Below are 14,056 nucleotides of genomic sequence, written 5' to 3'. Positions count from 1 at the left end.
GCTAAGCCAGAAGGTCCCCTGGGGTGCTGGCCTAGGGATGCTCCACGTGGGGATGCTGGATGAGCCAGGCCCATCCTGCAGCAGGAAAACCTGTGGCAAGCCTTGAATCTGGAAAGGCTGCCATGAGGCACTTCCCTCCTGCAAGCAAATCATAGAATCATGGAATCATTGAGGTTGGAAAGGACCTCCAAGACCATCAAGTCCAACCTGTGCCTGACCTCCACCTTGTCACCCAGCCCAGAGCACTGAGTGCCACATCCAGTTCTTCCTTGGATGTCTCCAGGGATGGGGACTCCACCACCTTCCTGGGCAGCCCTTTCCATTGCCTGACCACCTTTTCCATGAGGAAATTCTTCCTGAGAAGAAATTCTTCCTGCCTGCTTGGGAATGGGTACTGTAGGGGGAAAGAAGGTCTGGTTTTACTGTGGCTGGCACTGTGATCCAGAAAAGGAAAAGCCAAGCTCAGGGCACAGTCTTTTTACAGGAAGAAGGGAACTCTGTTTTCCCAACATATGAGTGCATCATGGCTGTCTCCCTGTCACCAAGGAAGCCCAAAGCAGTTTTTAAAGACAAGCTGTCACTCTCATCAATCACCTGCTGGAATTTTACACTCTATGGAACTTCTTTCAAAGCTCCCCTGTTTTTTCCTGGGCTGGTTTTCCCACTCAAGTGGGAAAACTGCCTCCTGGTTATGTTCCCAGGGTGGAACATCACATCCTAGTGCAGGTGTTACCAAATCTGCAGGGAAAACAAAACTCTCCAGCAACATTTTTAGTGTTAGAGAATCAAGGCATTACTTTATTCTGCCAGGATGTGCAGCAGAAATAATTACATCCACACATTGCCTGGGCTGTGCAGAGAAAATAATGCCTTGATCCTTTAACACAGGGACATGACCACACAGGGCTGGGTGGCTTCCTCCCCAGGCCTGCTCTGGCCATCCTTGCCCTGCTGGCCCAGCACTGCTTCCTGCCCAGCTGGAAGCTCCCTGTACCTGGAGTTCAGGAGCACTAAGCACGCTCACACTTCCCATGTGTCTGGTTTTATCACGGTTCTAATTGGCATCAGCACTGTAATCTCAGCCTCCAGCTGTTTGTGTGTCTGGGGGAGAGGAGAAAGCACTTCGGGGAATTAATTTGAATTAGAAGAACGATGTGCACCATGTCCTGGCTGGCAGGGCCAGCTGTCCCAGGTGTGCCGTCCCAGCACTGAGCACAGCAGCTCCTGACACAGCTGCTCGGGCTGCATTTCGGCTCATCTCTCTCTGCTTTTGTCAGGGACCTGAAGGGACACCCTTTCTGCTAAACAGGAACAGGCTTTGTCAAAATGAGTGTGGAGGGAGGTGCACTTACAGGCGCTTGCTGCTTGTAGTCATGCCTTTCGTGCCTGTGTTGTCTTCCACTTTTCCCCCTGCCCAGGAAGTTTTTCCCAACAAGTGGCTCTAATAAGCTCAGTGATGTTTTAAACCCCGTAGGAGCTCTTGAGTTATATTGTTTTGATCTGTCCTGTGCCACAAGCCCTTGTATCTCATCGGGCCACCCTTGTGTGAGATCAATTATGTAGTTAAGCTAAAACCAGGCATCCACAAAAACACCTAGTTTTGACTCCAAGCAAACAGAGATGGAAAATGTAGCCATTTTCTCCATAGTTTCACCCCCACAGCTAACCACTAGCATTATGTTTTACATCTTACACGGATTTATCATAACTTACCAGAATGATAAATGTCAAGAGATTCATTCAGCATGTAAATAAATCCCTGCAGCTTCTTGGGGGACTGGAAGAGCCTAGAAAGCCCAGAAAGCTGTGCCATCCTCTTCCCCCTCCTGCAAAAGCACACCTGAGAAGGGGGATGCTGCCTCTGCCTCTTTTCTGAGAAATCCATTACAGGAGATTGGAAAGCAGAATGGCTTTGTTGCCGACAAGTGTCTCACAGAGAATTGCCCGGCTGAATATGGCAAATAAAAGGAACACGATTGGCCTTGAAAGCTCTTTGTTTTCCTCCCTTTGAATATGAAGGCAGCTGGGAGAGCTGGTGCTATCAGGGCACTATTCATCAGCTGAGTTTGGCACATCAGTCCTGAAACTTTGGCAGCCACATTGTTCTCCTTTTCTATTTAAATTTGTAGTGCCTCAGATGTGAAAAATTATGGTGATAGAAGTTCCATCTCCTTGTGGAGACTCTGACAGATGTCTCACTTCACAAACTTCCTGATCCTTTGAACTGGCTGGGAATCAAATCCTCCATTAATTTATCCTGGGGGAGTCTCTGCAGGACTCCTCCTTGGCAGAGGACCAGCTTCCTTTGGTTGGGGACCAGCTCCACCACAGCCATAAACCACACTGCTTATCTTCCTGAGTTTCTTTTCCAAACACTCTAAAACACTCCAAAAAAGGCAGATCTCCCACTGGTTTGCTGGTTTGGATGTTTTTCTGGTGCTGCTCTTTTCCTGACACAAGAAGCAGCTGTGGCGCTTCCACAGTGGGATGGGGAATGAGGACACTGCAGGCTGTGCATCCAAACAAAAAAGGGTTGTTCCAAAACACCAACCACATCAGACACTCTCCAAAGGTGCTCTAAGCATTCCCAGTCCATCACTGGCATACCTTCTGCTTTCCATGAGGGTGACCCATAACTCTGTCCTTTGTCATCTGTTTTTTGTGCAGTGATGTGACATGACATGACTTCTTTGGATATGCTGATGTACAACAGACTTTCCTTCTCCCTTGCTAGGAGGGCAGTTCCTCTTGTCCAAGAAAGGAATTGTGTTTAATGTCTGTAGCCTGTTTGCCATGGAAGCACTGTCCTAGTTAGTGGATTGCATGGCTACTCACTTCTGGAAGTCAAAAGCATTATTTCACATTAGTTTAATCCACTCCAGGATTAAACTAGTTTAGGATTAAGGCCCTGTTAGTCTGGAATATGAGCTTCCACACTGAGAATTAAGAGTCATTCAGCACTAACCCACAGGGAAAATTGAGATAATGAATGTAAATTAACTGTTAAAGGGGATTAGAGGAATGGCACTAATTCCTGTGGGAAGACAAGAGGACAGCTCTCTTGGCCATTCAGATGGTTTAAACATAAATAAATTAAGAGTATTCTGTCCATATAGTTTCATTAATGCACTTCAGGGCCTTCTTTTACTACTTTGAGTTGATTTCTCAGAATGAAAAGGGCTCTAATGAAAGTCATTCAGCTTTCAGTCATTCACTGAGTGAGGGCTGTGTCAGGAGTCAGGCTTTAGGGATCAAATCCAGATAGGAAAAGTGGTGACCAGGCGATGGAAACTATCCTCCTCATCTGAACTTTCCAGCAGAGGAGATATCACCAAGCTCCGAACCTGGCAGATGTGCAACCATGTTTTTGTTCTCCTGAGTCCAACACAAACCATTCCCAAAAGGAATGCAGAGATACAGGTATGTGAGTACCCACTCCAGTGCTGGTGGACAGATCTAGAGGAAGACCTGGTCCCATTCAAGCCAGGTGGAATGGTCTCTCCTGCCTTTGCACACTAGAAGAAGGAGAATACTGGAAAAACAAATCTGTGGGTATTGGGATCAACATGAGGATGGACAACCTTTACTGGGGTGGGAGAGAAGTGTGGTACAACTCCGTAGTTACTAAAGACATGGCACTCTTGCTGGCTTTAGAAAAGACCTGGAAGCCCCACCTCTGGAGGCAGAATTTAACCAACCAGACTGTTGTCCAAGTGCTTAAACCAAGGGAATTTTCTCATGCACAAAATTGCAGAGCCACAGCAGCTGGGCAAAACAGACTGTGTGGATCAGCTGCTGTTAGTCCAGTCCAAGGGAAGGACAGTGCCTGGATCTGTGTCCCATGGCTGACACCAGGGCTGTGGGCTTTCCATGCTGCACATGCTGAGGAGTAACCATGACCCTTTCCAAAAAAAAGTAAAGGAATTCAGGGCAGCAAGGGCAGGGTTTGGAGAGAGGATTTCTCCCACAAGTCTCAATAGTTTGGACTTTAATAGCTGCAGCCTATAAACAGATCTTAGAAGCAATTTGTCTCATAAAAAGCTTCCAATAATGTATTTTTCCCTTCCATGCAATATAAATGTCCCTTTACTGCTACACCTTCTTTTCCCGCTGCCTCCACAAACACTAGGCTGACCTGAATGCTTACCTGGCATTAGTATCTGGGCTGAGGTTTGGTGGCAGAGCTGCAGACATGTCTACAGGGTCTGTATCAACTCCCACATCTCCTAAGTCATCTGGGCTGGAAATGGGAGGTTACAAAATTCCTTTTGAAGTGCATCCTGCATTTGCCAACTTATCGAGAGCACTTTGAATCCCTGCTCTGTGCTCCAAGACACTCGCAGCATCCTGTCTTGGCAGTACCTTCAGATTTCATTATGGACTGTCTGGCTCTTCACTCAGTTTAATTACAAACTCGTAAACATTACCAGATTCTACACACACATCGGAATACAATTTTTCGGTTATTTACTCAATCTGTACTAATTCCAACTCTTTCCTCTAACGTTGCTTAAGGGAACAACCCTATGTGAGAACACAGCAAGACCATGTGAGAACACAGCAGGACCTCTGCAGCGCTCGGGACACCAGGACACCGGGAGCCGGGACACCGGGAGCCTGTCCCCCCCCCGCCACCCCTTAAGCCTCTTGGTGGTGACCCAGTTGTCCCCGGGGAGCCGGGCGGGGCGGCGGCGGAGGCTCCTCCCGCGGCTCGGCGGGCAGCTCCCGGCGGCCGGCCCGGCTCCGTGCGCGGGGCTGCGGGGGCAGCGCCCGGGGCCATGGGCAACGGCACCGCCGGACCCCCGCCCGCCGGACCCGGCCACAGCATCGCCGCCCTGGTGCTCGGCATCCTCCTCATCCTCCTCATCGTCGGCGGCAACGGACTCGTCTGTCTGAGCGTCTGCACGGAGCGGGCGCTCAAGACCACCACCAACTACTTCATCGTCAGCCTCGCCGTGGCCGACCTGCTGCTCGCTCTGCTCGTCCTGCCCCTCTACGTCTACTCCGAGGTGAGACAGTCCGGGGACACTGGGGACGGCGGGCTGGGGCTTGTGTGCCCGCCGAGCCCGCAGGTTACGAGACAGCGGGGGGGGCAATAGACCAGGTACCGGGGGTCAAAGCCGCTCTCCGGGCTTGCTCCCCACCGCCACCCCGCCGGCCCGGGAGTGTCCCTCCCCGGGACAGCCCTGTCCCCCGGGATGTGGCGGTCAGACCCTGGCTCTTACCTGCGACCGTCAGGGCATCGCACAGCGCTGCGGGACCGCGGGCGGCGGGGAGCGGAGCCGCCTCCGTGCGCGTTCCTGGGATCCCCGTCCCAACCGCGCCGCGCGGAGATGCCCCGAGTGGAGGCGAAGCGGGGTGGCAGTCCCTTGGCTTGCACGCTGTCCAGGTTGCCGTCACCAAATGAATAGGAAAAGACAGGTGCTGTGCTCTGTTTGGCATAGAGTGAGCAGATCTTGGTGATAAAGGGAGAGCTTTAGCATCTTTAGCCAGGAAACAACTTTCCATGTTGGCTGAGAAGGAGAAGCTGTCTTTTCCGGGAGCTGGATGGGATTTGGTCACCCTTGCACTGAGGTGGCTTTGGTGGGCAGGTTGTTGACTGGCACAGGCCTGACCCAGCATGTGATAGTGGTCATGGAGAGCCAACTCAGGGACATGGGGCAAAGTTGCTGTTCACTCCCAAAACCTTTTCATCCCCAAGACTGTGACAGCTGAGGGAAAGGACAACAGGCACTCCAGAGGTTGAGTGGTGCTCTCTGTAACATTGACTGCCAGGAATGAATAAGCCCTCGTGCTTGCAGGGGATGCTTTAGAACCTGTTAATACCAGTTGGTGGCTCTTGCCTGCTCAAGAGGATGAAAGCATCCACTGGGCTAAATAGCATAGGGCTAAATAGGTTTTTCTACCCATCCTGGTGGTAGCTGGTAGTGTGGATCTCCTTCCCAGCTGTGGAAGAGCATCTCCCCTCTTGTCCTCTCTCACAAGCCATGCAGAGCACTCCATGGCTCAGCAGGCCCTGACTGTGCAGGGCTGTACTCCCCTAAGCAAGGCAGGCTGCAGATTACAGCTTAGAATGGTCTCTACCTTGTCCTAGGATTTTGCAGGACATTGTGACCTCTCTGGAGACAGGTATTGCGGAACAGTAGGTTCATCTGAGGACCTATGAGAAGAGCCAATGAAGAACTGGAGCATTAGGTCCCTTCTTTTTCCACTGTGCTCTTGGTTTTGGTGGATTTGCTTTTCCATCATTACCTCAATTTTGCTGGTTAGAAAGGCACATTCTTCATCATTCTCAGCTACTTTTTGCTAATTGGGATCCCTTTTCTTCCTCTTTCTGTTTTCTCTTAATGCCTTTAGTCCCCAGGTCTCTCTATGGGCAGTCATCAACACCAGTGTGGTTTCCTTTTGCCTGCAGGTGGGACTTTTGCTGGAATATATAAAATATAGGTTAATGTATTCTGGGGTATCTCTGAAAATACTTCCAGTGGGGCAGAAATATTGTGGGGCTTTCCTTGAATACCACAGACATTCTACAAGTTCTGGATATTCAGGTAATGAGTGTTCATACCTGTAAGAGCCTTAAAAACTAGGGCTGTCCAGCTTGTGTGACCCTTGGTATGTTCACTGCCATGACTGTTCATAAACATCAGTTCTGTGAGGGAATTCTTCTATGTCTCTGCCCTCAGAATATTAAACACAGGGAATGAAGGTGCTGTATGACAGAAGTAATTCCCTCCCATCCACTGCAGCTCCTGCAGCCAGGCAGGCATTCAGAGGAACAAAACAGCACAGGCACCACTCCTGATGCTCAGAGGGAATGCATGGAGCGGGTGTGGGAAGTGCTGAACAGGTACTGAGAGAGAGGGCACTGTGTAGCAGTCACAGCCCCCTCAAGCAGGCAGTGGGGCTCTGATGTGTAGAGGAACTCCAGCTCCAGTGTTGCAGCAGTTCCCATTCCATGCCTGGATGCTTCACTGTTGGCTCAGAGCCTGCAGGTGCCCATGTTTATTTTAATAGTTTCCTGTATGCTGGTGCAGGATTTCCAGCTCATTTTGTTCTGAAATTAGATAAGGAAAAGGGAGAGTAACTACTGTATCCATGCCAGAGGACAGATTTTTGTGGTCTCCTTTCTTTTTTTTTTTTTTTTTTTTTTTTCCCTTGGAGGCAAAACTCAGAATTAGATGTTGGGATGCAAGATGGAGGGTGCAGTGACTGCTCTTTAAAACTAGCTTGGTTTCAGCTTGCACTCAGTACCAAACATAGTAGCCACTGAAAATATGGCCTGGGCAGTTCTGAATGTTCACCTCAACCTTCATTCTTGGTGTGGGGTTTTTGTTTTGTTGTTTTAAACTTTAGTAGAACTCCTGACACAGTAAAGGAGGACTCTGAAGGCCTATTGGAAAATTCAAAAAACAGCTGAGGTGGCGGGTTTTTTGCTTTTTTAGCAGGAACAGAGCAATAAACTGAGCATTTTTTCATTCAGCAGAAACTTGCCCACCTTGTGCTGTTTTCCTGTGAGGTGGTCTCTTGTGTTCCAGTTTTGCAAACATTCCTCCAAGTCAGGGCTTTAGAAGACAGCAGGAGGGACTTAACTTTTGAGGTGACATCTGACACCTCACAAACAACAGATCTCCTCCAAGCCCCAGTGGGGATGGGATTCCTTCCTGTGAGACGTGGATGATCCTTTGCTGCCACTGGAGCACAGTGGGAGAGTCCTTGATCTTGGCTTTTATTTCTGGTTGTTAAGAAAGGTCATTTCAGACAGTTGCAGCAATTACGGACACACACTCTCTTTCCACTGGACTCATCCAAATATAGAACAAAGACATGTTCCAGTGTTTGCCAGTTGTAATTACCACACAGCCCCCTGCCCTGGTGGGCAAAAGGCATTTAGCTTCCTGCTTGCTTGTGGATCTCAGGTCTTAGCAGTATGATGGGGAGAGGTAATGGTAACTTCAATGGGGAAGTTGCACTGCTCTTCTGCCAGCCTTGGCTTTCTGATGAGTGTGTGAAGTGCTTTCCAGCAATCAATCCAGTGCCAGAAGGGCAGGGATGATGGGGAGCAAGGAGGAAAGAGATGGCCTGGGGCATTCCCAGGCATTAACTCTTATTCCTGAGGAGCAGAGTTCTGCTTTCATATGATGAGAGGCCAGGAGAAGATCCCAGAGAGTGCCTGGAGCATTGGTAGCACTGAAACAGGGGTTACCTGAGGAAGCAGAGCTACAGTGCTGTGGAATTACTGCAGGATATCACTTAGTTCTGGGTGGCTTTGGGAGGGAGCTGCATGGCTCCAAAGGCTTGCCTTGTGTGTAACTACTTCCTCTTCCCAGAGACTGTGACAATGGCAGGAGTCCCAAAGACTCTGGGATACTTGCAGCAGTTTCTACAGTCCTCATTAAGTGGAGGCATCCTAGCAATTAGGGCAGGCACCAGGACAAGCTCCACACGTGGACTGTGCTGGGGAGCACACCTGTACCTGTACCTGCTGCTCCTGTGATCAGCTCTCTGCTAATCCCTGCCGAGCAGCAGCGGAACAGGCCTGAGCCAGGAAGCTGCTGGCAGGAGCTGAGGGTGTTGGTTATGTAAACATCTTTGCCACTAAGACCTGTGTAAGTGATTATGGAAAAGAGGAAACAGCTTGAGCAGATTTCCATGTTTACCTGGCTCCTCCTCCAGGTCAGGGAAGATGAATGTTCCCAATAGGCATTGACGATGGAGCAGCCAGTACAAAGCACATGAGCTATCTTCTTATCTTGGTGAAGGTGATGGGTTTTGCCTAAAACTTTCAGCGTGTCACTGGTTTGGTATCAAAACACCTATTTTCTTGCAGTATTTTCTGTGTGCCTGTGATACAGCTCTTCTAATGAGAGGCCAGACCTCCACCCTCTCCAAATTTCCCCTGGCTCCCTGTTAATGCAAAACAGCTTGTTTGCAGCAGGATTCGGGATTAATCTTTCCTAGAATGTTACAGTTTTACTGGAAACAGATGTTATTCTGGGCCTGGCTGGTGTCTGAGCCACACAAAGTACCAGGGAGGTGACACAGGCCAGCAATTACAAATCAGTGCTTAGGGGTTTTTTTTCAGATATCAGTAATTGAGGAGAGCTGCCTTGGAATTCTTGGCCCTCATAATGTCTCAGGTGGATGATCAGACTTGCTCATGATCTCTGAAAAACCTTGACCTTGATTACTTAAGTTAAGAAACAACATCAGAGCAGACATGAGGCACCTCTGTCATATGTCCCACTCCCTCTTCTTCCTCTCCTCTCACAGGCTGTGTTGTGTATTCTGGGGACTGTGACAGTTGTCACAACTCATGACAAAAAGCCTCAAGTCAGCTTCTGGTGGACATGAGGACAATTCTTTGGCTCTGATGCTGGACTTTGCCCATTGGCAAGGACTATTCCTCTTCCAAACTTGTGTCACAGCCTTCTCACTCCATGCCGTATCTTTGAGCCATGGTTGCACTGAGGCAGGTGCTTGTTCAAAATCTAGCTGGCCATCTCCTAATTCCCTTTCAGGCTCCTGCTGTTCCCTGCATGTGGCAGGACTGAGACAAGAGCTGGTATGAGAGGAAATAGGACTAAAACCTTTGGATCTGTCCTGGCTCCTGCCCTCAGGAGCTCTTCTGGCATCAGGCTGGTTTAGAAGGCAGAGTTTTCCTTCAAGTCAGCTGTGCTTAGGAATAAAGATACCAGAATGATACCTAGGGCTGACTAGGAAGGCAGCTGCAAGGGTGTTTGAGAAGCCAAGTCTGTATCCTGCCATCCATCATCCTATAAAACTTCTGCATTGTATTCTGGAAAAGTGGAGGACCCAAAGAGCCGCTGAAGGTGCAGTTGCTCTGGAGCACTTTTTAAAGGAAGCTTGAGCTGTTTGTGATCCCTAAATCTTTACACTGTGTGCCTTGATGGGCTAATCTGCTGCAGCCTCCTGGAATTGGGTACTCCTTAATCACATGGCCCAGCAAAGCCTCTTATTCAAAGTTACTCCCATCACAGGGGTCCTTGGCATGTTTTGCCAAGGTGGGCAAGTGACAAACACCATAAAATGGGAAGTTCTCTCCTAGCACCTTCCCCAAAGCCAGAGTCTTGGGGGTTGGTAGGGAAAGGGAAGGGTTTATAGCATTTTCCAACTGTAATCTCACATGATCCAAAGGTGCTGCAGCCCGAGAGCCCTTGTCCTTTTCAGAATCAATTAATTCCCCCAAATCACAAATAGGTTTGGAAAACTGTAGCCCAAAATCAAATTTTGTCTCTCATAAGCTGAACTGAACCTGTCAGGATCACAGTGAGCTTGACAGAAATTTGGTAATTGATGATTCAGGTCCCAAATTCATTTTGGAGTGGCTGCATTGTGCTAGAGAAGAGGCTGAATGAAGCCCTCAGGTCTGACTCCAGAGCTCCCCTGGAGGTATCTCAAGGAGACGCTGTACAAAAATAGCAAAACAGTTTCTTCAGAGACTCCTTTGGCTTTACAGCTCCTCTAATCATAATCCTGTGCTTGACATCATTACTGGCTGATACTAATCCCTGCAGAGCTGCCTGCCCTGTTGCTGGCAGGGGCTGGGGTTCGGCACCTTGCCGGTGTTCTATGGAGCGTGTTCCCCACGTGGCTCCACTCTCTGCTGGGATGAATGAAACCAGAACCTGTTGTTTAGCACCAGTACAGGAACAAATCCATACCTGCTTCCTGAAATCTGCAACCTTAAAGGGCAGCAATATGAGATTGTATGAGCACTGGCTGGCTATTGCTATAGAGAAAAAAGTCCCTGGGATATATATATATATATATATATATATATAAATTTTATGCAGCACATTTTCTATAGATAAAAAATATATAATAAATTATATATATTATATGATGCACATTTGTAGATAAACATACATGGAAAATTAAATATATTACATGGAGCAGTATATATACTATAGTAATATTTATCATATATATTTTAATAAAAGCATATAGAGAGTACAGATAGTGTTTGGTATTTTGCCATATCAAAATACAGTTTGAGTCTGACACGACAAGGGGCCATTGCTATTGAACACTTTATTTTCCAGCTAAAACCATACTTAATTGTACATTTTATTGGGTTTTTAAGTGAACCTCTCTCTGCAGAGGTACCCAGAGGATGGCGGAATTTTCCTCACAGTCTCAAACTTAGAGGAAGAATTCCCTGCTGCCCTTGTGGTGACAGCCTATTGAGCTTCCTGGTTTACCTGTGCAGGTGTGAGCAAACTGATAGGTCTCTCTCTGTCCTCAAGGAGCTCATGGGAATAATGGCACAGGAATGGGATCGAGGTGACCTATTTCTGTATCAGCCTAAAAAGTGCTTTAATGTTAAAAGAACAAGCTGGGTTTGTACCTAGGTGAGACAAGCACTCGATTGGAACAAAGTGCTGCAAGTAGTTTGTACCACCATCAGCTATTGCCGTCCTTCTGTCTGTCCTGCTGCCTGTCATGTGCTATGGGCTGTGCAGAGCCTGTGCTGCTGGCTGAGACATGGCTGAGCTGAAAATTACCAAGGATGGCAGAGTCAACACATCCAGGTGGTTCAGAGGACTGACACCGGTCCCTGCTGCTCTGCCTTGGTGCCTGTGACCGTGGGGAGAGGATCAGAGGTTGTTACTCACTGCCTGGACCTGGTCTCCAGACACTGGACTTGTCCTTATCCTGCCAGGTTGGAACAGTTGTGTAACACAGGGAAACGGTTCACATCGTCTGCACACAGGGGGTTGCAACAGTTGAGACACAGAAGTGGAAGAGGAGCTTTGTGCTCTGTCTCTTGCTTGCTTGGGGGCTCAGCTCGGGATGTCGTGCAGCCAATACTGCCTTGTTGGGGAGATCTTAGGGTCCTGAATTGGGGGGTTTGAGGAGTTTGGGGGTACCTGCCCTCATTCAAGGCAGTGCAATGTCCTGTGTCCATTTCTCTGCCCAGAATGACTCACTTGGTTGTAGTGAGGGTCTGAGGGTTCAGTTCTCCAGACAGGCCAGAACCACAAGCCCTGAGCAGGCTGTAGGCTCTGTGTGGAGCTGATTCCCACATACTGCTGCTGCACTGGGAGCATTGTGCCATGGGAGCACTCAGCTTTGGGCTGCTTGTTTGAAAGAAACATGAATGGCTGAGGCACCCAGGCATGGCCATGTTCCTGTAATTTTAAAGGACACAGCATCTACTGACCCCAGGGATTTTTTCAGTTCCAGGGAGGAGTGTGGTCCCTCAGCACGGTGCTGTGTGATGCCCTGATGACCATGGATGTGATGCTGTGCACGGCCTCCATCTTCAACCTGTGTGCTATCAGTGTGGATCGGTGAGTGGCTTCCTGCTCTGGCTGTGTCTGGGCAGCACACTGGTTCCACAGGCCCTTGCCAGTGTCCCAAGCAGGGAGAATTCTGCCCTCCCCTAAGGAGGGTGTTCTGCCCTAATGTCCTCCACCACCAGGTTTGTGTCGCATCGGTGGTGGCCAAGCTGAAAGCTTGTGTGATGAGCCAGAGCTGTCCCTTGGCTGTTCTGGCAGTAGCCCAGGCCTTGGCTGTTAGTAAATTAATGGGGGGAAGGACAGTGACAAGGGCCCCTCAGTTACATTACCACTGGTGCCACCACCACATGAGGACTGACTCACCCGGGGCTGTGTTGGCAGGTTCATCGCTGTTCAAATCCCGCTCAACTACAACCGGCGACAGATCGACCTGCGGCAGCTGATCCTTATATCCACCACCTGGATATTCGCCTTTGCTGTGGCATCCCCAGTCATATTTGGCCTCAACAACGTCCCAGACCGGGACCCCAGTTTGTGCCAACTGGAGGATGACAACTACATCGTGTATTCCTCCATCTGCTCCTTCTTCATCCCATGCCCTGTCATGCTGGTGCTGTACTGTGGCATGTTCCAAGGACTCAAGCGCTGGGAAGAAGCCCGGAAGGCCAAGCTGAGAGGCTGCATTAACGGAGCCAACAGGAAGCTGTATCACCCCCCAACCTTGATGGAGAGAGAGCAGACCCGGCTGGGGCTGCTGGAGTGCAACCCCTACGCCCGTGCCGGCCTCCCTGGGGAGTGTGGGATGAACAGTGGGATTCAGACTGTGTCCTACCCACACCTCAGGTATCCGCACCCAGGGCACGGGCGCAAGCGGGCCAAGATCAACGGCCGGGAGCGCAAGGCCATGCGGGTGCTGCCGGTCGTTGTCGGTGAGTGGCTGTCAGGGATGGCTGGGGAGGGTGGGAAAGTGCTGCCTTGTCCCACTGCAGTGCTCAGACTGGCAGGACCTGGGTGAATCCAGAGCAGTGCCAAAATCCACCACCCTTGGGAAAGAACACATGCAGTGTTTATAACCCAAGCTCCCTTCAAGGCAAACCTGCGACTCCCAATAGCTTACATTCAAAGCCAAAGTGAGACTAACTTAAGACTTTTCATCAATATTTAGGACAGGAAAGACATCTAAATTTCTTGCCTGGGCATAAGCCCAGCTCCACATGTCAGCACAACTGCTGCCTTTTCCCTGAGTTCCTGAGCTGTGTCTATCTTTTTTTGGCTCAGGCTTTTGAGGCCCTTTTGAACATTCACATCACCTTCTCTCTTTATTGTCCTCCTGGCAGGTGCTTTCCTCTTCTGCTGGACACCTTTTTTTGTGGTGCACATTACCAGGGCTCTCTGCAAGTCCTGCTCCATCCCCCCTCAAGTCACCAGCACTGTCACTTGGCTGGGCTACGTCAACAGTGCTCTCAACCCCATCATTTACACCGTCTTCAATGCCGAGTTCAGGAACTTCTTCCGCAAAGTCTTGCACCTCTTCTGCTGAGCCCTCCACACAGGAGGAACCACCGGGCAGGAGCAACCACTGGGTCATTTTTTGTATAGTTCATTAAAGATCTATTTCTGCCTCTGGTCTGCTGTCTTTTTTGGGGATGAGGGGAGGATGAGGAGAGCTGGCAGCTGAAGGAAGGGGCTCCCCAGGTAAGGACCTGGGGAGTAACACCTGTAGTAAGTTACCTGTAGTAACTTACCTGTAGTAAGGTGTTACAGGTGAGGGCCAGTGGATGCAGCTTGAA

At 49.5% G+C, this 14,056-nt stretch overlaps 1 protein-coding gene across 1 annotated transcript; it reads left to right on the top strand.

Moving 5' to 3' along the window:
• Nucleotides 1-4,655: 4,655 nt before the first annotated feature.
• On the top strand, nt 4,656-13,806 carry DRD4 (dopamine receptor D4; the record flags this gene model as incomplete). The annotated part of the gene is made up of 4 exons (XM_083864465.1): nt 4,656-5,009; nt 12,205-12,317; nt 12,648-13,195; nt 13,604-13,806. The coding sequence occupies exons 1-4, from the start codon at nt 4,779-4,781 to the stop codon at nt 13,804-13,806; spliced, it is 1,095 nt and encodes a 364-aa protein (XP_083720591.1). The 5' UTR covers nt 4,656-4,778.
• Between the last annotated feature and the right edge of the window lie 250 nt (nt 13,807-14,056).

The sequence above is a fragment of the Zosterops lateralis genome (genome assembly GCF_965231275.1).
Source record: "Zosterops lateralis genome assembly, chromosome: 6".
In the NCBI taxonomy this organism is placed as follows: Eukaryota; Metazoa; Chordata; class Aves; order Passeriformes; family Zosteropidae; genus Zosterops; species Zosterops lateralis.
The sequence above is the reverse complement of the archived record's forward strand: the minus strand, read 5'-3'. Positions and strand labels throughout refer to the sequence as shown.